This window comes from Oryzias latipes, chromosome 3 (assembly GCF_053564925.1).
Source record: "Oryzias latipes strain Hd-rR chromosome 3, Olatipes_Hd-rR_3.1".
Taxonomy (NCBI): Eukaryota; Metazoa; Chordata; class Actinopteri; order Beloniformes; family Adrianichthyidae; genus Oryzias; species Oryzias latipes.
The window spans coordinates 40,463,417-40,486,660 of NC_136239.1; the positions used below are offsets into that span (position 1 = coordinate 40,463,417).

Here is a 23,244-nt window from a genome sequence, read left to right on the forward strand (position 1 = left end):
AAAACCGCCAAGAAGACTGGAAACCAGCGAAAATATGAATATTTTTGATGATTTTTGCAGATTTTTTAGATTTTCCCGCCTATTAAGCCACATAAGTGTCTCTTTTTTCCCTCCTTTACTCTGCGTCACAGAGACACGCCGAGAGAGGAAGTAACACGTTACATTTACCTTACACATTTTTGGTTAAATTGAGCTTTTAAGAGTAACTTTACTGCCCCTTACTGATTACCTTTACTTGGGTAAACAAATATTGATTAAGTTACTGTTTTGATCATTGTAACACTTAAAGATTTTGTTCCAGGAAGCAGAAGATCTTCGGGAAACAAGCGACATGTAATCTACTGAAAACTTAAGGCGGTTAAAAATAAAGGTTTTTTCCCATTTTTTACTTTTAATGCTGCAAAGAAATGGATTCATATTTTAATCCACTCATTTGGAAAATGAGTCTGAAAAGACTGTAAAAAGAAGATGTTTTTTTTCCATAATTTAATAAATAGTTTCCTAAATCCTGATTCCATGAGTTTGAGATATAAAAATATCTGTCTGGATGTATCTGTGTGTGTGCGTGAGAGAGTGTGTTTGTGTCTATGAATGCTTGTGTTTGTCAAATGTGACAAAGTTAAAGTGACTTCATGCTTTAGTAACTTTTTTCTTTCTGCAGAGACGTTTTGTTGTTTTTCTTTCTTTTTTTTGCGTCTCCCGTTGGCTGAAGGATCCTAACAGACGTGGTGGACGCGGCGTGCCGCTGACCTCTGCCCCTGACCTTTGCTCCGTCACGTGATCCGGTCCCTCGGTGGAAGCTGAACTTTAGTTCCTGCAGTTGGAGTTTCAGCCAAACCCAAACATGAAGTTCCTGGAGCTTTTCGGACGCTTGAAGTCAGTGGTTATCGGAATGATTCACGTCAAAGCGTTGCCAGGTAAAGTCTCCCGTTTCAGCAATGAAGACAGGAGTTTGAGTTTCCCACCAAACTGTCTCCACTTTTCTAAGGCGTTTTCATTCCACACTAGACAGAAATATAGATCTATTTCTCAGCAGTAACTTTCAGTTTTAACTCTTCTTTTCCAGGATGCTTCTGTTTTTTTAAATGAATTTCTAAAAATTCAAAGTAAATCAAAAGAAAAATTAGTTTCATCCCAGAAACTGGATCTCCATTCCTACTATCGGGTTGTTTGACTTGATCCGGTGTGAGGGAACGTCTCCTCTCACTCAGGTTCCCCTCTGGGACGCCTGACGATGTCCCAGATTGTGGAGGAGGCGTGCCGCGAGGCAGATGTCTACCGTGAAGCAGGGGTGGTGAGTGCGGTCTTTGCTGGTGTTCCTTCGTGGGTCTTCTCGGTCGGGATGACTGCCAGCTGCTGTTTCAGGACGGTCTGATCGTGGAGAACATGCACGATGTTCCTTACACGTTCCACGTGGGTCCTGAGGTGTGCGCCTGCATGACGGCGGTCTGTGTTGCCGTCAGGAGAGCCTGTCCGTCTCTGCCGCTCGGGGTGCAGATCCTGTCCTCTGCTAACCGGCAGGCCCTGGCCGTGGCCCTGGCGTCAGGTTTGTTGGTTCCTGGCAGAAGGCGGCGGGTTTGAAGGCGTGAAGTGTAGACGGCGACGCTTCTGCATCTGCGTGGTTCCAGGTTTGGACTTCGTCCGGGCAGAGGGCTTCGTCTTCTCCCATGTGGCGGATGAAGGCCTCCTGAACGCCTGCGCCGGCGACCTGCTGCGGTACCGCCGGCAGATTGGAGCTGAGCACGTGCAGATCTTCACCGACATCAAAAAGAAGCACAGGTGAGGGCTGTGCCGGAAGACGGCGACCTGTCCGGTGATGTCACACTCACTCGCTCCAGTTCTCAGATACAGTCAAAGACACTCTAACCTGTGCTTTCATTCAAAACGAAGCCTTGAAGGCAGTGTGACATTGGGACTGGGTCATCTAGACCCACTAGACAGTGCTCTGAACCTTTTTTCTTCAATGATTTGGGATCTTCACTGGTGTCCATGGATTACATGAAATCTTTCCACCTTTGTCATGGTAGGGAGAACACGTCAATGGAAGGGGGGGTCATCTGGACCCCACAAGACAGTATTAAAGTTAAAGAAAAACACCTGAATGAATCCTCATCAGATCATTTCATTGGAGTGTAGCATCCGAGGGGCTGAGACCTTGATTAAGTGGTTACTGTAGGCCGTGGCCAACGCAATACAGTTTACACCCGGCATGTCCAAAGTCTGGCCCATGGGCCCAACATGGCCCGAAGGCTCTTGTCATGACATCCATCATATTTGGCCCCTGGCACCATTTTCTGTACGATTACTCGATTGTGATTGGCTAAATCCCGTAAACCTGTGGCTACTTGAGCGTCAGAAGGTCCAAATACTTAACCAAATACCAAATACTCAACAGGAGGGAAAGCCCCCTCCGCCCCCCCAACCGCTCAGTCACGTGAGTGTGGACGGTGTGTTTTCAGCGCTCACGCCCTCACGTCTGACGTGACCACGGAGGACACGGCTCGAGCCGCCCAGTTCTTCCTCTCAGATGGACTCATCCTCACTGGAGCAGCTACCGGAGACCCGGCGGACCCCCGCCAGCTCAGAGGTAATAGGTGCCCCCCACACACTCAGCCTCCTGCCAATAACCCCTCCTTTTGCTCATCGTTGCTATGGTAACCACGAAAACATCCGAAAGTTGTGTTCAAATCCCCTCACTACTCTCGACTCGGTACAACATATCGGGCTGTCCCAACCCACATCTCTAAAATCCAGAGCCTGGAAATCTCCCAGAAGTCAGACAGTGTACATCAATGCTCACTAGATTGGTGAATATAGTAAACAATGCATTGCAAAAATGTACATAAATGTAATTTGAAATGAAATGCTCTTATTTATTAGGTTTTTACTTTGGTTTAAAAAAAAACAAAGTAGTGATCTGAGTCTCAAATCCATTAAAATCCGGGACACCGGATCGTCCTGGACTCTGTCGTCTGTTAGGGGTTCAGGAACAATTCAGACAAAACCCGAGAGTTTCTCATATTAAGAAATGTCCTTTATATTATCATGAGTGTGGCAAGAGTTTATTTCAACGCGGAAACTCAAACTTGTGATCTGTAAACATGTTCCACCTTCAGGCAAAGTGTGACTGTATGGCTATGATGAAGCCAAACCCCCACATTCTGATCCCAAACTTAAAACCCCCCTGAGAAAAATCAACAGTTGCACTTCCTCAAATGACCACAGGGGGCAGATCTCATTTTAAAAGGCCTGTGTCCTGCTTTTCTTCAGCCTTTCCGAAGAACTATATCCATATATACTGTATGATGATATATCACCTTTGACACACTAAAGAATGATTTTTAATGAAATGTGAATTATTGTCGCAGCTCACCTGGGTTCTAAAGGGTTCTAAAGGGTTCTTCGTGTTCACTGCTTTATGTGTTTTAATTTTAATTTCAATTTTCACTGAACTCAAATTTGTGTAAAATTTAGACGAGTTTTCCTAAATGACAGGTGGGTGGGGCCATCACAACCTACTACTTGTCTTTGGCCCCGCCCATGTTTGTAATGACAGTTGCGTGCGGTAAACTCTAACGGTCTGCGTGGCGTCAGAGACGTTACATCCTGTGCATCTTCAGGAAACGGCGAGCGCTCTACCTGAGTGACAGGAAGCCATGAGGGGTTGAAGGCTCGTTATGGAAGGACGTTATGACGAGAATGGTCGGCGTAAACGTTGTTTTGTTTACCGTATTCTTCAGAAATGTCATAATTTTGGATGAAAATTTGATCTTCCATCAGATTATGATGGTTTTGTCATTTCTCACCTGTCAAAAAACCCGTCAATTTCTCAGGTGATGACTCAGATTTTTCTGAAATGTTGGCGTCCGTCCCGGCGAGGAGCCGTCTCTGCTGCAGGATCTGCTGACTCGGCAGTTTCCTCGCTTGGTTCTCACCAGCGGTGTCTCCGTCTCTGCAGATGTCAGCCGTGCGGTGAAAATCCCCGTTCTGATTGGCTCTGGAGTGACGTTGGACAACGTCGACCGCTACCTGGACGCCAGCGGCTGGATCATCGGCTCCCACTTCAAGGTGGGGGGCCACTGGGCCGACGCCGTCGACCCCGACAAAGTCAAGAGGTTTATGGAAAAGATTCGACACCTTCGGAAGTAAAAATTATTATAAAAAATGGCCTGCAGTTTATAAAAACAAGTTTTTATTTACTTTTTTGTAACATTTCAAAAACACACAAATAAAAAGCATTTTTTCCAAACAATTGTCGTACAAAAGTTCTTTTATGTGAGGAATTTTCAGCAGGAAAACGAAGGTCGTGTTCTTCCACCTTCCACCTACAATTCCATGCAGTTAAAGTACTCTCTACTCTACCAAAGTAATCTAAATGACACAAAGTAATCCACTCCTTTTCGTCGTTTCTCACACTTTCTGGCAAACATTCACTGTGATGCGTGATGCCTCCATTGCACAGAGACGGCAGTGCAGCACTGACAGGAAACCTGAGAGGACCAGAGCAGGAAGGGGCGGAGCTCAGTAGTTGTACAGTCGCTGGCAGGGCTGCTTGAAGTGGCCGTAGCGTCTCGCCCCCACCGAGAATCGAACCCTGGCCAGGTTATGCCTGTGCAGGGCGCCGCGGCTCAGCTTCTTCCTCTCCGCCGGGCTCCAGGACCTCCGCACGGCCAGCGGCGGCTCGCTCCACGCCAGCAGAATCCCGCCACCGGCCAGGTGCCAGGACGGGCGCCGCGCCACGGTGACCGGCCTGCGCGGGCACAGAGATCCAGAGCAGAGGGTTAAACCGGCAGAGGATTTCCTAAAGCTCTGACTTTGTAGCAGGACGTGGAATGGGCGGTGTGCCTGATGGCGGAAAGCAGAAATGAAGGGAACATGTGTCGGGGGGGGAAGGGGGGTCCTGCAGAGAGTAAAGGTTCTGTTGGGTCTGAGCTGCTTCCTCCTGAACAGAACCGGGACATTGCAGCAGGTTCCAGAGCTGCATCTGTTCTGCTGCTCAACAAACTTTTCTGCAGACCTTTTTTTTAAACAGGCTTCTTTACAGCCACCTAAAGTCCTGTTTTGTTCCTGTCGTCAGGAAGTTTTCTTACTGTCCCATAACTTCTCTAATGGTGCCGGACCGTGGATTTTACCGTCATCCGGACTCGTGCTCGCTGCGTTTCTCTTCTTTTAAGCACCAAATCATGCAAAGTAAAAACCTGTGTGAACATTTTTAAAACAATATTTGCACAAAGTCCACGTTGTAATTATCACGGTAACCACAGTGATATAGCTCTAAAAATGTTCTCTTTCCTGTGATTTTACTGAGTTGTTCTCCTTCAGGCTGTCTGCAGGTTTCATGCGGCTTCACTTCCCTTCAGAATAAAAGCTTCGCTCTGTAAAAAGTGAAAATAGCTCAAAGTCCCCTCATAGATGGCTGACGTATGTTTGTGTGAGAGAACCACCTGGAGGGGTCCTCCTCCTCCTCCTCCTCGTCGGTGGTTAGCTCCTCCTCTCCGCATCTCCTCTGGTAGACGGACATGCTGGGATGCTCGATCAGCAGGTTCTCCAGAGAATCCGTACCCGAGGCCGAAGCGCCAACGTTCTCTGTTCAGAAAGTTCAGCTCCAGTTCAGCTCGACGGGTCACCAAAAACACCAGGGCGAGTCCCGTTCCTGCTCCACTTCTCACCTGGGAGGTTGACCAGCACCCAGCCCTCGTCCTCCACCTCCGTCAGGTGATGGCAGCAGTCGTCTGCCGGGTCGTCTCCTGCACCCCCCAGCAGGTTAAAGAGGATCCTGCCGATCATCTCCACGCTTCTGTCACAGTCTGCAGAAAACAAAACGGCCTGAAACTGCGCCTGTCCCACCTGAAAAGCAGACGACGGGTGAAGTTTCTGCTGCCGCCGCTACACCAGAGCAGCAGATTGGTCCTCTGTAGAGGACATTTCTGAAGCCAAACACTGCAGACGACTGAATGGACTCCTTTTGGTCTCTACAGACGATGTTTGAGGCTTTGTTATGAGATCAAATGAGAAGGGGCGGGGCCACTCAGTCCAGTTCTGAGATGCAGTCAATGTTCTACAAGGTTAGATTTCTTTGCAGACACAGATTTACCAGATCCAATAACTAGCAAATGTTGATGGTTTCTCTGCAGGAAATAGATCCTTTTAAATCAGGTGTCAGTTTATTCAGCTGGTGGGAGGTTTGCTGCGTTTTAGGACAGACCTAAACACCAAACATGTCTACATGTGTACTCAACAGGTCATCGCTAAACTCCGTCCAAATGTTCACCGTTCCGCCAAAATCAGAGCGGCCGTTTAAAGCTCTGTTAGGTCCAGCCTCCGGCTGAAAGACACGCCCCTCACAAAGGTTGGCACGACCCATGCACCGCTTCCAGACGGAGTCCCTGGTTGGTCAAAATTCAACAAAAACCAAGAATGACAGTTTCCCACAATGCATTGGGTTTTTGTGGTTTTCATCAGACGAAAAAGTCCCCACTGTTCTCGTCTAAGCGGGTGCCCTGCACCGGCCCTTATCTGGCGATATTTTTATGATGATTGACATGTGGCGTCAGAGCAAAGACTACCCAACATGCACTGCACACATAAAAACGATGTTTAGGTTTTTAATCTTATCAGTTGTCACAATTATTAAAAAAGTAGAACGTTTTTGGAAAAAAAAATGCTTCTGAAGCCAAAAACGTCCATAAACTTGTATTAGGGAGAACTCACTCTCTACTGCCACCAGCCTCTGGTGGTCGCTGGAGGCACTGCAGCCCTTCTGCTTCAGTTTTAGAGCCGCACTGGACCTAAAATATCTGACCTCTGGTGAACACTGCGTTCTTTTTCCACCCTCCACCCCCCGGGCTGGGCTCTTTCCAGGACACTGCATCCAGGCTTCCCACCGCCCGTCCGCACCGAACCCCCGACCCCCCAGAGGATAACACAAACCCGACGGGTCTGTCATGACCCACAACCACAAGAACACACGGATGTCAGGTATTCGGTGCTGAAGGTCAAGTTCTGCTCCAACCTGGCGGCGTCGCCCCCGCCCGGTGTATTTGGTTCAGAGGAGGTTGTTGTTTTTTCAGGACTACTTTGTGTCCGTCAGTCTCAGAACAAAGGCGGAGGAGTACAGAGGTGGAGCAGCCGCATCACCGCGACACACATGAATGAAGACTCACCTCTACGCTCACCCGGTCCAGCAGAAGTTCTGACGGTCGAACCGGATCGTGTTGTTTTGTTCCCTGAGTGCGCCGCGATGGAAAAGTTGTTTACCTCTGAAAGGGGGGGGGGGGGGCGTCTCAGTCCTGACGTCACCGCCTCTTGCCCAATCAGATCGCAGCATCCAGCTCGTGCTACGGCCACGTCACACATAAACAAGTCTGCCTCGGAAAGGAAACGGACGAAACCAAATTTGAAACCGGGAGGGAACATTTTTAGAGTAGGAACATATTTTAAAACAAATCCTTTATTTTAAGTTCAGTCGAGTAGAATACAATAGTACAAAACAGTAACTAATAAATGAAACAACCATCGTCCTGCAGTAAAAGTACTTTATTTCAGTGTACCAGTAGTATACTTATACTAAAAGTGAGGCAGGATATTTTTCTTAAATTATGTACATACTTCAAATGTTCCAATATAGTCTGAGGAAGTATAAGTTAGTAATTATATTGGGGGGGACTGGGTGGGAGGAATCTGTTGAGGGAGGGAACTGTGTATGATGGTCCTGTGTTTCCTCTTTTTTAATTAATTTTCATATTTTAGGACCATTTTATTTGCCTTTATGTAAAGTGTTTTGTGTTTTCAGCTGGAATGAAAGGCGCTGTACAAATAAATACAATTTGCATTTTAGTTTACTTCCAGTGGTACATGTACATGCCTAAAGCAGACTTGCTATGGCACAAGTACACTTAATAAAAACACTAGTATACTTAAGAAAATGAACTTCAGGTGTTTTACTTTTTTCAAAGAGCCTGCAAGGGTTTGTAGTTTCCCTGTTATACACTAGAACATCAGCTCTTGTGAGGGTGGTGGACAGACAGGCGGTGGACAGACAGGCGGTGGACAGACAGGCGGTGGACAGACAGGCGGATCCTTAAACACAAACATGTTTCTGCAGAGACTCCAGTTTAGTTCACCTCTAAACCAGCCTTTAAATCGGGCTTCTGTCGTTGATATTGGAAGAAAACATAAATAAAATCAGAATTGCTTCACTCCACTCCTTAACTGTTTACACAGATTTTTTTGTTGTTGGTATTTTTACGTCTTATTTGTTGGACGAAAAACCTAAACATTCCACATAATTGGATTAAAAATTGCCTGTTTGGATTTTTAATAAAGCATCAAGACTATGACTTATAAAAATACATGTATTGTGTTTCTATATTCGATAAATAGTTTTTATCAAATACGTTTAAACATAAAATAACTCTTCAATTTCGTAAAATATGCGAAAATTGTACTTTTATTTAGATTAAAAAGGTGCTAAAATATTTTATATTTATACCAGAAGTACCGCGCCAATGTTAAAAATGGTGATGTTAGTGCGCATGCGCAGAACTCCAAACTAAACACTGAACCTAGAAATTTTTTAAATTATTTTCTTATTTTTGTTAAAGCTGGATTAGAAGAGAGTTTGAAAACTTTTTCCAAAAAGAAAGAAAAACGTTTTTTAATTCTCCGGTTTTTGATTGACACGACAGTTGTACGGATGTACCCGGAAGTGAGCCCCTCCCGCCTCTGACCTGGAACGATCCAACTTCAGAAGTTCTGTTTCAATAATTCATATCATCCGGGGACATTTACAGGTGAGAAATGCATCGCGAAACCCTTAAAGTCTCCAGATGTGAACTTTTTGTCTTTGTTGTTTTAGCTGAACTTGAGTCGAACTTTTTATTATGTTTTTTTCTTGTGTGTAACGATGAATGTTTTCCAAGTGAAAGTCGGAAAACTTCAAAAGGATCTAAATCCCCCTCCTCCTCTGTTTAGTGGTCTGAACCGGAGACTGAATCTGGATTTGATCATCAAACCTTCACATCCAGACCAGCGTCTTTTAAACGTGACAGTCTGGTTTTAAAAAGTAACTTGGAGTGATTTTTTTTCATTCGAGGCTAAATCTGAAAGTGAAAGCGAACCGATTCCGGTAAAACCCCGGTAAGACCAAAGAAAACAGTAATGAAAGCTCAACTGATGACCTCTCACCTTAATATCATCAAGAAGCTTCTGATAGACTCTCTTAATAAATAATGGTATTGATATTTTCAATAAAAATGCTACAATAAATATATACTTAATACTTTTGGTGAAAAAAGAAGCATAACACCTAAAGGAGAAATATATCGGAACTGAAATGATATTAATTGGAAAAAAGCATGATTATTATTGCCAGATACATTTTGTATAAGAAACTAAATTAAAGAAATACATAAAAAATTCTACTTAACATTTACCCCACAAATATGTTTATATCCAAATTCTCAAATAAATAATTGTAGTTTTATTTTAAGTGCAACTTTTCTACCTTTGTAAATTCTAACTTGAATTCTGGATCCAATTTGAACGATTTATCAAATTAAACATTAATATTGTAAATTTCAATCAAATTCTGACATATTTGAACTAGAGATGTTTGAATTTATGAACATGTTAGACAGATGAACACATCCAAGGCATGTAACCCTGGAACAATAGCTGCTCTTTGTTTAATGAATGACTCCTAACGATATTACCTGTTAATGTTCTTATAATTATTGTTTAGTTATTTATTCCTTACTAGCATACTTCCTTTTTGTTGTTCCTGTTATGCTTATTATACACAGTAATTCTTTGGAAAAGTCACACTGGTTGTTGCTTCTGATGTTCTACTGGATGACGAGGGGAAAAAATCATCATAGACTGTAAATCTGGACGGGTCAAACTTTCTACTTCCCTATTTGATGAGTGAATTTTTTCCTCATTGTTGATTTTTCTTTGTCATTTTTTAACTTATAATTTCTTATTCCGATGTCTTCTACTGTTAATTATTTTGTGTTAAATTATTATAGTCATTGCTTTGTTTTGGATCCACTTGTCTGCATGTTCTGTAAATCTGTTTATATTGAATAAAGCTAATAGAATAAATACCAGCGGTACGGCAGCAGGTATGGAAAGCCAAAGAGGTCAAAACCTTTTTGGAGAAGGTCTGTTCACTTCAGATCAAACGACTTTATTTCTTTCAGGATGCAGACGGTAGTAAGGACTGAAATGGAGAAGCATTGCTTTGGTTTTTCCTGACGCCTCCTCTCCTGTTCCGGTTTCCTCCGTTCATCTTCCTCTCTCAGGTCATGGAGAGGTTTCCACGAATGGACGACATCATGCGCCTCTGCTGTGAGATATCGGCCCACGATAAGATCAAGGTGGCGGTCAAAAGCTCCGCCAAAGGAGCGGCGGTGGCGGGAGGCACGGCGTTTGTGGGGGGCCTCGTCGGTGGTCCCGTAGGAATTGCTGTGGGTAAGGACCCCCATCATTCCTCTGTAGCTTGATCTGAATCCTTGGTGCTGTCATGTCGACCCCACCCTGCAGAGTTTATGGGTCAGGAAGCGAGTATATGGTCACCAAACGGGTTTTTATTATTTTGGAATAAAAGAGGAAGTCTCTGAGATGAAGTTCTGGTTTCAAACGGAGACGTAACAGCAGGAACTACGTAGTCAGCCTGTTTTAGCGGGTTATTCTCAGCCTGCTTACCTAAAGGCTTCGTCCCAACGGGTGGATAGGGGCTGGCACACCTGTACGGGGAGACAGGTGGTCCACACATCAAGGTCATGACCCCTCAGTCTCCAAAAAGGTTTCATCTGTAATTCTCATTGACTAAACAGGAGTTTGACAAAGTCTGTAGATTAGATTTTCTGAAACAAAAACACGTTTGTGACATATGTTGGTATGTTCTGTATGTCCCATGTGGAAACCCGTGTCTCACACGTCTGAACTGAAGTCCCGTAGAAAAGTCTAAACTAGAAGAAAGGATTCTTTGCTCCATGTAGGGCTGTGCTAACCCCGCCTCCGTGTCCTCGTCAGGCGGCGCCGTGGGCGGTCTCCTGGGCAGCTGGATGACCAGCGGGCAGTTCCAGCCTCTGCCTCAGATTCTGATGGAGCTGCCTAAGACCCAGAAGGAGAAGCTCTGTGAGGACATCATGGGGGTGTTGGGCCGGCTGGACTGGATGAACGCCACGCAGCTCATCGCCCTGGTGATGGCCAACGCCACCCTCAAGGAGCAGGTCGCCGCCACGCTGATCAGCTACGTCACCAAACAGCTGCGGGCAGAGGTGCGTTTTCAAGACTGAAACCCGGGCGGAGTCGTCTCCGCCTCCTGTGGCGTGGGTTTCAGAACCCGTTTAGACGTTTGTTCTTTCCACTACATGAAGACACGATGACCTCTGAACGTTTCACCTTCTGGAGAAGTGGACGTTTGAAAGACTTCAATCAGTTTCAGATCAGGAATGTACCACAAGCAGCCACCAGGGGGCGGAAGAGTCCATCTGGCTGCTGCCAAAAGAGGAAAACAGAAAAGAGCCAAAGTTTGTCTGAAAGTTAAACTCTCACATTGTTCACCCGAAATCACAGACGTTACAGCTGACTCAGCATTTCAAAAACCAGAATCTTTGACTTTAAATCAGGAAAGAAAAGATTGATGCTGTCCACACTGTTCCCATGGCAACAGTGAAAACTCTACACCAGTAGACGTCCTGAGGCTCCGGAGCCACTTCTGCTTCTTCATTGTGGCTCTTTGGGTGCGAAGAACAACATCCGGAGTAAGCCGTTGGTTTTTAGTTCAGATTCAGTCATTTAGGTCAGAAAACCTCCAGAGGGATTTAAGTCTGTGTGTGTGTGTGTGTTGACAATCATTGTATTCAATCAGATTCTGTGCAAATGTTGTGATGTTTACAACAGACGGTGAAAGAAGAAAATAAATAAAAGTCTTTTTTATAACAAGTTTTAAATTCCATTCAATCTGCTGCACTGTATTTTATTTTGAAAGGAACTTACAGTTCTTATATGTAGAGAAATCAAACTATACTATAATGGAACTACTGTCAATCTTTAAGAAGCTATATTTTAAGCCTAGTGGCCACAAAAACGTAACAAGGGCAGAGGGTCTTGGCGGCTCCCGCCAGGTTCTGGTCCATTAGAAATGGTTCTTTTGGCGGTAAAGGTTGATGACCCCGGATTTATCCCTAGACACTTTAACGTTGAGAGTCGGGTCATCTAGACCCACTAGACAGTGCTCTGAACCTTTTTTCTTCAATGATTTGTGATCTTCACTGGTGTCCATGGATTACATGAGATCTTTCCACCTTTATCCACCTTTGTCATGGTAGGAGAACACCTCAATAAGCATAAGGGTTACACCGATCGGCAGAGATGGCGTGGATGTGAACCCTTTTTCTGTTAAAGTCCCAGAAATCACGGGACTCTTTGGACACCAGGGGGCAGCAGACGACAGGATGCGACCCCCCCCCCCCCCCCACACACACACACAAACTACATGAATGATGAAAATGTCCTTTAGAACCTGACGTCCATCAGAGGCTTTTATTTGGGGGAAAAGTGTTTTTTCATCAGGAAATGACTGTTTCCCAGCATCCTCTTCCTCTGCTCTTCCTCATCATTTGATTGTAGAATTGGAGACTGAAAGCGGCTGAACTCTGAGCTGAATGTTTGGTTGATGATCAGCTGGTGGACTCGGCGGTCCCCTCCACATGCTGGAAACGCGGCAGAATCAGAACCGGGACCCGATCATCCTCTGCTCCTCAGAGTTTCTGTTCCACCAAACATCTGGACAAAAATAAGAAGAAGTGGTTTCAAACCATCTGCTCAGTTTCAGTTTTTTTATGTCTTTGAAATCTTTTCTCAACAACAAACTCAGATTTACGTCTTCAGGTCTCTTGACTCGGACTAAACCATCGGTTTTTACGGTTTTTACTCGTTTTCCTTTTTGGGTTTTGCTTCCATTTTTCTGAAGTTTCTCAGATTTTCTCGCTGGAGAATCCACGAACTTTTCTGAAGTCAACAGTGTTCAACCCAATCATCCTATCATGCTGACGTGAAGCGCTTCATGTTTTGGGTCAAATATTGAACGTTTTTCTTCCACGTGCACTCAGGAAGTTTCCTCTGTGAGTTTGCAGTCTAAGTCTAGCGGAAGGAGAAAGGGGAAGTGAAAACCTCAAAGTTAGTGCTCAGCAGAAAAGGTTCTGATCCAAACATGAACCAACAGATGTGCAGCAGCACTAACAGCTTCTTTTGATCAGAGATCTGATCAGCTGAAGCACAGATAGACCCGTGATGCTGTCAGGATGGAAACCCGACCGCCGTCTTGTTCCCTCAGTTCTCTGCTGGGTCTGTTCTGCAGAAAGTGAGTTAAGGCCGGAGAAATGGGCCCCGGGTTGCGTAATGAGACGCTGCAGGAATGGGAATCAGCGCTGCACAAAGGCTCGCCTGCTGTAATCGCATGAGCGGCGAGGAGATGGATCACGCTGCTGTTCATTAAGCTTCTCACAGAAGCTCCAGCCAGGTCAGAATCCTGCCGGCAGAGACCGCCGCCGCAGACCTGATGGCCGCCTCTGTGAAGGTCACATCCGGCCGTAAACGGGTTTGGACCCGCCAGGCCTCCTGCTGTTTCAGACACATTTGGAGAACCTGGCGTGGACTTCCTGCTTGTTGCTTTATGCGCAGCAGCTAATTATAGATGAACCTGAGGCTTCTGGAGCTTTTAGTGCAGGTTAGATCAGGGGGGTGGGGGGGTGGGGGGGTGGGGGGGGGCAGACCACGGCCCGGGGGCCACATGCGGCCCGCCAAACTGTAAGAAGTTCTATCATAATTCTCATGAAAATCTTCTTTTCTGGTGTATTGACCTTTGTTTAAGTGCAGAACATTATTCTGTTTTCGTGTAGTGTTGTTGTCTTTTTTTTAAAGTTCTTTCCGACTCGATACCCATTTTTCCAATTATTCCAACACCACACGAACGCAGCATTTCTCTACATTTTTGTTTTTCCTGATGTTTGGGTCTACATTCCCCGGTGTTTCTCTATCTCTTATGAGGTGGATTACCAAAACACTCCACTGGTCCGGTCCCGGTCCGGCCCTTCTGTTAGAGTTTAGAACCCTTTGTAGCCCCCCAGTCAGAACGTTTGCCCACCCCGGGTCAATGCCAAGGAACAAGTCCCTGAAGGAGTCTCAAGTCAGGTTTCGCCACGAGCTCGTCCACTTCCACTGAAGTCCACTGAGGTCGACACACTTCAGGCTAAGATTTGTCTGACTCCGCCCATGGCCACTGTAGCCATAGCAACAAAATCATTAATGATCCTTGAAAACAGCAGATTTCCAAACTTGGGAACCGATAAATGAAACCCTGTGTGTGAAATTATTGTTGTGATGTTTCAACTCAGAGAAACTTTTGTGGCCTTTGCCTTTTTGTTCTGTCATCCTGTCATCCTCACTTTTCCTCCGGACTCCTGATGTTTCCTCTCATCCCGTCTGTCTCTCCTGGTGCTGATCCGACACGAAACCTGCTGGATTTGGGTCGATCTGCACCTCCACTGTTCTTGGGACTCTTCAGGGACCGTAAAACAATAAAGACAATAAAGGCTCTCAGCTGCTGGACAGGAAACAGAAGACATCGCATCACACCACGTTGCCATGGGAACCGGAGATGTATCAGGTCCATCAATCAGAGGAAATGCTGCTTCTTTATTTTAATCATCACAGAAATGAAAACACTTCTTTGTCAAAATGAGAATCAAACTGAACGTTTGCTTCAGCAGAAGTTCATCTGAGGCCGTTCCAGGTTCTGTATTGAACACGTGAATCTGAAAAACTGGACAGTCTGGAACCAGAAAGCCCACAGTGACAAACCTCTGAAGCCTCATTGATCCCTGATCCATCAGACTGCTGTGTCTCTGAATTACAGAAAATCCATTTCAGCTTCGTCTCTGACCTCCACCGGATTCTCCTCTTTTTTCTTCCTCGGCGTTCTGGAAATCATGAGGATTAAATCTCACTTCTAGTGAAATTTCATCTGTTTTCTGCAGAAAAGTGAAACTTCTAAAGAGGAGGACCTTCATCCGCCTGACCTTCAGGCCTTCATGGATTCACACCAACCATTTTCGCCTCTCCCCCCCACGTGCTGTGTGCTGCAACTTGATGGACGTCCATCAGTCAGAGGTGGACCTGACAGAACCGGTACCGGCCTTTGGTGAAGCTGGAACTGCGGCATCCGGCTGTCAGGTAACACGTCACGATGACGCCCTCTCTCTAGCTCCTCCCCTAAACTTTGGCCTCATAAGGACGGAGGCGGTGAGCAGACGGAGGCTCACTCTGCTCTGACGGAGAAGACCCTCAGAGATCCCCAGCCATGCTCAGCAAGAAGCCAAACGGAGCCGAAGGATCCTCGGATGCTGGGAACTCTGAGAAGCCGCTGCACAGCAAGGTGAGTGACTTCTTTACTGCTGATCCTGATGAAGCATCAAAATATTTCATGTTGAAGATAAAGGCGAAGGATGACCGAGTTAAAGAACATTTATTTTGATGAGAACAAAACCAAAATACAGAAACTTCTGAATGAAAACTCTCAGCCAGGAAGATCGTTTTACGTTTTTGTCAAACTGATGGAGATTTCCAGTTTAGATTTAGGAGAAAAAGAGGAATCCATGTACAAGTTTGAATAACAGGACTGAGAAGTGTAAACACCAAAAAAAGTACCAAAAAGATGTGTGCAAGAACACCTGAGAGCTGGACAGAGGGCTAAAACTATAAGGGAGACAAAGATTATTTTACATTTATTTGCAATGAGATGGTTTTGGTAACATTTTCTTCTTTTCTGTCATCGGTCTGACTGTGGCAAAACAGGAAAAGCGAGATCTGAAACCTTCAGAGTAAAAGTCTGGACTTGTGGAAGCACAGATTCCCCAGCCGGACTGAGGGTTGGACTAAAGGGTGAAAAGAAAATTCCACTGCTTCGTAACTTTTCCAAACCCGTGCTTTTGATATTAAAAATGGTCCATTGGGTTATAAAATGTTCTAAAGTGGATGGATGACGGATGTATGGATAGATGGATGGATGAATGGATGGACGCATGGATAGACGGATGGATGGATGGATGGACAGATAGATGGATAGATGGATGGAAGGACCGATGGACGTATGGACGGATGGATGGATGGATGGATGGATGAATGGATGGATGGATGGATAAATGAATGGATGGACAGATATATGGATGGATGGATGGATGGATGGATGGATGGATGGATGGATGGATGGATGGATGGATGGATGAATGAATGGAATGGATGGATGGACAGATGGATGGATGGATGGATGGATGAATGAATGGAATGGATGGATGGACAGATGGATGAATGGATGGATGGCTGGATTGACAGATAGACGGATGGATGGATGGACGATATTCCCATAGCAACCAGACACTTTTCATGTCTTTGGATGATAAACGAGTGTTGCAGTTTTCTTAATTTCCTCTCGTATTAAAGGTTTTGGTCGCCGGTAGCAACCAGAGTTCCCGCTTAGCAAACCAGATCCCATCCAGCGACGGATGGCCGTGCGTCTTTGACGAGCTTTGATCTTCTCTGACCTCCTGTTGTTTAGGAAGCACGTTCCAGTTACGCGGGTGTCTTTTCTCTCCACACAACAATGATCTACACAAAAAGTGACAAAGCCGCCCAGTTTCAACCGCACAAACATTTTCTGTTCTGGCAGAAGTGGAATTCTGAAGATCTGATCCTTTTTTGCAAAGGGTCAGAGGGCAGTGGGAGCAGAACCCTTCTCTGAAACTCCCCCCTTGTCATGCCATATTCAACCCCCACCCATCCACACGGCCTGTTTTCTTCTTCTGTGAAACTTTTCTCTGCCTCCAAACCTTCAAGGAAACTCTGAGAGGGGCCGACGAGAACCGTGGAGGTCTGGGAAAGCCGGCCTGCTCCAGGAAGAGAACTGCCACCATCATATTCACCCTGAAAAATGAGGTGGGGGGTCTGATCAAGGCCCTGAAACTCTTCCAGGTTGGTGTTGCCGGGTCAGTTTTGCACATCCTCTTGCTGAGGTGATGCTCTATAGTTCTGTCTTTCTGGATCCGGGTCGATCAGGAAAAACACGTCCACCTGGTCCATATCGAGTCCCGGAAGTCCAGACGCAGAGACTCGGACTTTGAGGTCTTCGTGGACTGTGACAGCGAGCACGAGCAGATGAAGGAGCTGACTCAGCTGCTGAGCACGCATGCTCAGATCGTGGAGATCACGCCGTTTGGGGGCTGCTCTCCCCTGGCTGAAGACGACAGGGCTGACGCTCCGGAGGCGGACGGCGTCCCCTGGTTTCCCAAGAAGATTTCCGATCTGGACCAGTGTGCAAACCGGGTTCTGATGTACGGCTCTGACTTAGACGCTGATCATCCGGTAAGTGAGGCGCCGCCGTGGAGGAACGTTGGAAAGTTGAAATGCTTTTACTTTGAAAGTCGTGACCCAACTGTCTCCCTGCAGGGATTTAAAGACAGCGTTTACCGCAAAAGAAGACAATACTTTGCTGATGTGGCCATGACCTTCAAACAGTAAGAAGTAGTTCTCCGGTTGAAGATCATTTCCTTTGCTTGAATAACAAACAAACAGGAAATTGGGTTATAGCCTCTCCTGAACTGAACTGATGAGGTTTCATGACAGACAGATGTCTGAACGTAGAGACCGGAAAAACGAACCTAAACATTTATCAACCCAAAACCTGAAAATGTTTTATGATTTTATAAGATCAGCTTTTTGGAAGTGACGTACCGTCTCCTGGGTACAAACGAACGTTTCAGCTCGTGAGGCGGCAGTGAAGCCGTTTGGTTCCCTTCAAGTGATCCCTTCAAATCAAACCAAACTTTATTTATAAAGCACTGTTCATACATGGAACACAAAGTGTTACACATTGGAAAAATATGTTTTCACTTAGAAACAACAAGAAAAATAAGATCATCGCAAAAAAAAGTCATAAAACACCCCCCCTCAACATAATGAAACACACAATGATACAGAAATCTGGCTTTATACTTGGGGTGTGCATGGCGGAGCAGTGGTTAAGGGAGAAGGTACTGGTCCAAATCCCGGGTGGGTTCTTTCTATGTGGAGTTTCTGTGTCCTCGTCTCCCATGTGTGGCTCTTCTCCCACAGCCCTAAAGCATATGTCAAGGGTTTAATGGTTCATAATAAACCCCATTACCCCCCCCCCCCAGAAGATCAAAGGAAGGAAAAACATGAGTGAAAACAAAATAGAAGAGGAAAGAAATATGTAAAATTAAAAACAGAGACTACATTCCAGAGAAATGATCTTTAACCTTAATGGACGGGTGCAAATCACTAAAAATGAATATGAATGATGAATTGATAAAAAAGATTAAAAAAAGTCAAATAAAAGTATAAGTATATGAAGTAATGTAAATACAAAATAACTCCCACATTTCAGCTAAACGCAGGTTTGACAAGTTTTAAGGCTTCCTTTGAAAATCTCTGCTCAGGTGTTTTCATAAGAATGCGCCTTTACTTCTTTCAATGAAATTCAAAGCCAACCGATTGTTTTGTGTTTTTTAGTGGAAATCCGATTCCTAAAATCCACTACACTGCAGAGGAGGTGTGTACCTGGGGCGTGGTCTTCAGGGAGCTACACAAGCTGTATCCCAGCCATGCCTGCAAGGAGTACCTGAAGAACCTCCCTCTGCTGACCAGGGACTGCTGCTACAGTGAAGACAACATCCCTCAGCTGGAGGACGTCTCAAAGTTCCTGAAGGGTAATGGTTGAGGCCAAAAACTGCCTCAAGTTGCCTAAAGTTGATTTAAGGAACTGGCACGGTAAGAACTGTACCGACAGCGCGGTGTGCTTGCGTCTCGCAGGGCAGTCAGGGTTCACCATCCGGCCGGTTGCGGGGTACCTGTCCCCCCGGGACTTCCTGGCCGGTCTGGCCTTCAGAGTGTTTCACTGCACCCAGTACGTCCGCCACAGCTCAGAGCCTTTGTACACACCTGAACCGTGAGTATGCACCGCTCATACAAACGCCACATCCCTCACTGACGATCACGACACCATCCTCCTCTGTGTGAGCGCAGGGACACGTGCCACGAGCTGCTGGGTCACGTTCCTCTGCTGGCGGAGCCCAGCTTCGCTCAGTTCTCTCAGGAGATCGGTCTGGCATCTCTCGGTGCCTCGGATGATGCCGTTAAAAAGCTGGCCACGGTGAGACGTGAGACTACATTTGAGTAGAATTACCTTTAGGTTGTTACAACGGTTGACAGGCAGGTTTACGGCGGTGTTTGGCCTTGATAAATCTGGAAACACAATCATCTCTGGTTGCTGTCGATGGTCAAAAAAGAAAGGGGTTTCCTCCTATAGTTAGAAGAACAATAGGCACATGGGAAGAAGGAAACAGAAAAGCCTGTAGGGTTTAAAGCGCTGCTGCAGTGACTGATGTCCGGTTCCAACCCCTGTTCCAGTGTTATTTCTTCACCGTGGAGTTCGGCCTTTGTAAGCAGGATGGCAAGCTGCGAGCCTACGGAGCCGGACTGCTGTCCTCTGCCAGTGAGCTCAAGGTGGACCAGCACACATCAAATGTTCTCATACAATAGCCTTGCTCTTTAGAGCACTTCTGTAGCACTTAAAATAACAAGAATTTGCCCTTGAAATGGATTTTCTTTTCTAGCATTCACTGTCAGGCAAAGCCAACATCCTCCCCTTTGACCCCATCCTCACATGCAACCAGGAGTGCATGATCACCACTTTTCAAGAGGCTTACTTTGTCGCTGAAAGTTTTGAGGAAGCCAAGAACAAAATGAGGTAAGTGAAAGCTTTCAGAAAACACTGGAGCATTTGCAGATGTAGAAGACAACAGAGGACAGAAAGGGTTTCTCTCTGGGGTTTCACCAGATCACTCAACTGAAATAGTTCTTGTGTGACGATCAGACAATGTTTCTCTGAGTTGAAGGAATGAGTTGAGGTGGAGCCACAGGTCCACTTAAGACTTCTGAAGCCATTTTAATTCAGTGGAAATCCTCATGTGACGCCTGGATCTGTAAGAACATGACAATGTTTAGTAACTCCCAGTGGTTTATGAATCCGTCAGTTGAACAAGTTAGTCTGCTGGAAATGATAGAACAGACTGTCATCTGCATATAGAATGATTATCCCAAAAAAGCTTAAACTTAAGAGACTGAGATGGACAGCTAGGCTGCCTGGGGCCCTGTCAGGGAATCCAAGACAGTAATACTGGATGGAGTTGATGCTAGATGCACATCTGTGGGCGTGTCCTTTACACGGAACCCCACATTGCCCCTGGTGGTTAAAGGTTAGTGATAAATAGATAGAATTACTTTAATAGCCCCTCAAGACCAATTCAGTTAGATCAGTTGTCCAGCATGGAACAGGTAAAAGAAGGCATGACAGTAACAACAAACACGGTAAAAAATAAACAATAAATAATAATTGAAAAATAAATCAATAAAGGTGTTTATCAAAAAAGACAGGTACGTTCTACCGTCAAGTGCAGCTACTCTGGTTTCAAAGTTTTCTAGCATTGAAAGAAGAATGAAAAATGTTTAGATCTGATTGTTTTCCTTGCTGGTACAATAAAACGCCGGCCTGGACAGGACCTGTTTGTGTGTTCAACCACAAGACGTTCAAATTCATCTGCTGGATGCATCAGTGTGTGAATGTGTGTGAATGTGTGTCTGTGTGTCTGTGTGTGTGTGTGTGTGTGTGTGTGTGAATGTGTGTGCATGGGTGAATAGGACTGTAACATGCTTTTGGTCTTAAACGAAGGTGCTATAGAAGCATAGAAGCATACACCATCTATTATGACCATGTTTGGCTAAAACTACGTTTTCTCTTTAGAACCCCCAACATTACGCTGATATAGAGTTGGGGTTTACCCCTGAAAAATGTGTATGTGGAAGTATACATTCCTGTGCTTTGCCTGCAGGGAGTTTGCAAAGACACTTCATCGTCCTTTTACGGTGCATTACAACCCTTACACTCAGAGTGTGGACGTTCTGACAAACACCCACAACATCAACAGCATGGTCAAGGACATCCGGCACGAGCTGGACATCGTAGAAGAAGCTCTGAACCAACTCGGCAAACCCCTGAGAAAATGAGGACCGTCTGTGGCTCCATCCTGAAAGGATTCACTCACACACTAATGTTCTTCTTGCTTTGAATAAAGGCTTAAACCCACCGGCCATTGAAAATTGGGTGGAGTTTGATACTGTAGCTTCAGGATCAACATGTGTTCTTTTTGAAATGTTGATATTAGGTTTATATATTTAAAACAATGGGGTCAAGTTTTGGTAAAAATGTTTGCTTTTCAGATCTAAACACCAAGAGCTAAAAGTGTTTTATGAAAACAATTCAATTTTAAAGATTTCATATCATTTTTTGCCTTTTGGCTCCTCCCTTCAGCAAATCCTCCACATCAATCTTTGCCCTCCACATCCTCCTGGCGCCCACCATCCATCCTCATGTCCTCCTTAACTCCATCCATGAACCTCCTCTTTGGTCTTCCTCTAGACCGCTTTTCCTGGTAGCTCCAGCCTCAGCATCCTTTCACCAACTAAAGTCCTCCTCACTTTCACAGGGACGTTGTGAGAACCAACTGACTTTCCACTCTTCCTCCTCTTCATCATCCTTACTGATCTTTGCTTTTTCCTCCTCTTCTTTTATTCTGCTCTCCAACATCTCCTCATTCACCCGCTCTTCAAAGTTCTCCTCTGTTCTGTCCATCCCTCTTGTGAAACCTGTCAACGAGTTTCAACTCCTCCCTCAAAGCCACGCAGCACTTCCTTCTTCAACTTCCACCTCTTGCTCCTCTTCATCTTCTTTACCAACAGGGTCATCCTCACACCACCATCTTAAGCTTTCTTCCCATATATTTCTCAACCACATCTTTGCCATTTCTGATCTACTTTACTTCCCAGTGTCTTCTTATATGTGCTCTCCTCCCTCCACTTCAACATGACTCCCTGTCCTCCTGTCTTCTCTGGAAAACTGTCTTCACCACTGCCATCCCCGTTCTTTTAGCAAACTCCCCCGCCATGTCTGCATTCCTGTCCTGATCACCAAACTTCTCCATCATCATCACCTCCTCATCTCCTCTGTTTCCTTCACCCACATGTCTGTCCCACTCACCACTCTCTCCCCCGGATCTCCCTCCAGAACGTCTCCTACAGCTCACATCCCATCTGGGGGACACATCTCTGACACCATTCCTCATCACACCTCCAACCTCCAGCTTCAGACTCCTCATCCTGCTTGACTCTCCTAACCTCCAGAACATTCTTAATGAACTCCTCCTTCAGGATCTTTGTTCCTCCGTTCCTCTTTCCATCCACACATGAAGCTGCTAGAAGCCTGGCTCCCTTTCCATCTGGCGTCTGCTAGTAGTTGTTTTGTTATTTGTGATTTGACTTTAAATTCATCTGGTTTTTATCATGTTTCTCATCATAATCCATGTTTTAAGGGTGTACTATTGTTATTGTTGGTGGTATCAAGGAGTTATGGTAATTGTTTAATTTCATTTCTTCACCTGAATTAAGAAACTTTATCCTGGATTAAAAAAAAAACATTAAAATCAAATACTGCAGTTCCTCAAAAAACCACTAAACCCTGGTTAAAACATAACAGAACAATTTCCAACAGACGCCTGTGTTACAAGTCCAGCTTTAAACTAAAAATAAATGTATATGTAACCAAACATTTTGTTTATGTTTGGCTTTTTTTTTTTTAAATTTCATTCAGTTGTGCAAGGCATGGGGTGGGGGGGTAAATCTGCTGTTTTGACTTAATTGTGGCGGAAACTTGTGCATCACTGATTGGCATGTGTGTGTGTGTGTGTGTGGGGGGGGTGGACGGAGGTAAACGCTGAGGTGGGGTTTGATTGGACAGAGAAGGGTCATAACCTCACACTGTGTCGCCTGTCAGATTCTGACCAGTAAAAACGAGTCATTTGCTGAAATACAAGAAAATCAACTGAAATGTTTTTTAACGAGTCTAATCAATGTTGTAACCACCCGCCAATCAAGAAAACAGCCCCGCAATTATCCAAAGATTTAGGCTTGGCTTTAAGCCACTCAGCGAAAAAGCTAGTTAAAAACCAGGAAGTACATAAAACCATTGTTTATGTTGTTCACTTTCATAGCTACCATCAATTGCTTCAGTTTTGCAACTTGTCTCCAGTGGCCATTAACGAGATTGCA

General features: G+C 45.2%; 4 protein-coding genes across 8 annotated transcripts; 3 read left to right on the forward strand and 1 right to left on the reverse strand.

The window, feature by feature from the left end:
• Nucleotides 1-24: 24 nt before the first annotated feature.
• On the forward strand, nucleotides 25-4,252 carry zgc:162297 (uncharacterized protein F13E9.13, mitochondrial). Its single transcript, XM_078944703.1, has 8 exons — nucleotides 25-150; nucleotides 302-370; nucleotides 713-917; nucleotides 1,212-1,294; nucleotides 1,366-1,546; nucleotides 1,629-1,779; nucleotides 2,460-2,587; nucleotides 3,959-4,252. Exons 3-8 carry the CDS (start codon nucleotides 845-847, stop codon nucleotides 4,147-4,149), a joined length of 807 nt encoding a protein of 268 aa, XP_078800829.1. The 5' UTR covers nucleotides 25-150; nucleotides 302-370; nucleotides 713-844; the 3' UTR covers nucleotides 4,150-4,252.
• Nucleotides 4,176-7,357, reverse strand: si:ch211-260e23.9 (tumor protein p53-inducible nuclear protein 2). Of its 2 annotated transcripts, none has more exons than XM_023953737.2 (4): nucleotides 7,164-7,357; nucleotides 5,670-5,807; nucleotides 5,445-5,586; nucleotides 4,176-4,750 (listed from the first exon to the last, which is right to left on the reverse strand). In XM_023953737.2, the coding sequence occupies exons 1-4, from the start codon at nucleotides 7,354-7,356 to the stop codon at nucleotides 4,522-4,524; spliced, it is 702 nt and encodes a 233-aa protein (XP_023809505.2). In that variant the 5' UTR covers nucleotide 7,357; the 3' UTR covers nucleotides 4,176-4,521. The 2 variants fall into 2 exon arrangements, with proteins under 2 accessions (XP_023809505.2, XP_023809506.1); XM_023953738.2 differs by having other exon boundaries at nucleotides 5,670-5,847; nucleotides 7,164-7,275.
• LOC101156074 (protein C19orf12 homolog) lies at nucleotides 6,839-11,952 on the forward strand. 3 transcript variants are annotated; one of them, XM_004067489.5, is made up of 4 exons: nucleotides 6,839-6,978; nucleotides 8,688-8,792; nucleotides 10,305-10,473; nucleotides 11,038-11,952. In XM_004067489.5, exons 3-4 carry the CDS (start codon nucleotides 10,308-10,310, stop codon nucleotides 11,301-11,303), a joined length of 432 nt encoding a protein of 143 aa, XP_004067537.1. In that variant the 5' UTR covers nucleotides 6,839-6,978; nucleotides 8,688-8,792; nucleotides 10,305-10,307; the 3' UTR covers nucleotides 11,304-11,952. The 3 variants fall into 3 exon arrangements, with proteins under 3 accessions (XP_004067537.1, XP_078800830.1, XP_004067538.1); XM_078944704.1 differs by lacking the exon at nucleotides 6,839-6,978 and having other exon boundaries at nucleotides 8,708-8,792; nucleotides 10,203-10,473; XM_004067490.5 differs by lacking the exon at nucleotides 6,839-6,978 and having other exon boundaries at nucleotides 8,789-9,138.
• Nucleotides 11,953-15,112: 3,160 nt separating this feature from the next.
• Nucleotides 15,113-22,742, forward strand: LOC101170994 (tryptophan 5-hydroxylase 1). Of its 2 annotated transcripts, XM_011494300.4 has the most exons (11): nucleotides 15,113-15,243; nucleotides 15,303-15,445; nucleotides 16,903-17,037; nucleotides 17,122-17,427; nucleotides 17,512-17,579; nucleotides 18,595-18,791; nucleotides 18,895-19,030; nucleotides 19,108-19,234; nucleotides 19,492-19,587; nucleotides 19,698-19,831; nucleotides 20,973-22,742. In XM_011494300.4, exons 2-11 carry the CDS (start codon nucleotides 15,371-15,373, stop codon nucleotides 21,145-21,147), a joined length of 1,449 nt encoding a protein of 482 aa, XP_011492602.1. In that variant the 5' UTR covers nucleotides 15,113-15,243; nucleotides 15,303-15,370; the 3' UTR covers nucleotides 21,148-22,742. The 2 variants fall into 2 exon arrangements, with proteins under 2 accessions (XP_011492602.1, XP_020556698.1); XM_020701039.3 differs by lacking the exon at nucleotides 15,113-15,243 and having other exon boundaries at nucleotides 15,253-15,445.
• The last annotated feature ends 502 nt before the right edge of the window (nucleotides 22,743-23,244 follow it).

Excerpts from the sequence above, each read along its gene's own strand:
- LOC101170994 (XM_011494300.4), top strand. The coding sequence starts at position 15,371 with ATGCTCAGCAAGAAGCCAAACGGAGCCGAAGGATCCTCGGATGCTGGG. Across the intron at positions 17,038-17,121 it reads AGGCCCTGAAACTCTTCCAG|GAAAAACACGTCCACCTGGT; the intron begins GTTGGTGTTGCC and ends CGGGTCGATCAG. Across the intron at positions 18,792-18,894 it reads CGTCTCAAAGTTCCTGAAGG|GGCAGTCAGGGTTCACCATC; the intron begins GTAATGGTTGAG and ends TGCGTCTCGCAG.
- si:ch211-260e23.9 (XM_023953737.2), bottom strand. The coding sequence starts at position 7,356 with ATGTGTGACGTGGCCGTAGCACGAGCTGGATGCTGCGATCTGATTGGG. Across the intron at positions 5,808-7,163 it reads TGGACCGGGTGAGCGTAGAG|ACTGTGACAGAAGCGTGGAG; the intron begins GTGAGTCTTCAT and ends TGTTTTCTGCAG. Across the intron at positions 4,751-5,444 it reads GAGGAGGAGGACCCCTCCAG|GCCGGTCACCGTGGCGCGGC; the intron begins GTGGTTCTCTCA and ends GTGCCCGCGCAG.
- LOC101156074 (XM_004067489.5), top strand. The coding sequence starts at position 10,308 with ATGGAGAGGTTTCCACGAATGGACGACATCATGCGCCTCTGCTGTGAG. Across the intron at positions 10,474-11,037 it reads TCCCGTAGGAATTGCTGTGG|GCGGCGCCGTGGGCGGTCTC; the intron begins GTAAGGACCCCC and ends TGTCCTCGTCAG.
- zgc:162297 (XM_078944703.1), top strand. The coding sequence starts at position 845 with ATGAAGTTCCTGGAGCTTTTCGGACGCTTGAAGTCAGTGGTTATCGGA. Across the intron at positions 918-1,211 it reads TCACGTCAAAGCGTTGCCAG|GTTCCCCTCTGGGACGCCTG; the intron begins GTAAAGTCTCCC and ends CCTCTCACTCAG. Across the intron at positions 1,547-1,628 it reads GGCCGTGGCCCTGGCGTCAG|GTTTGGACTTCGTCCGGGCA; the intron begins GTTTGTTGGTTC and ends GCGTGGTTCCAG.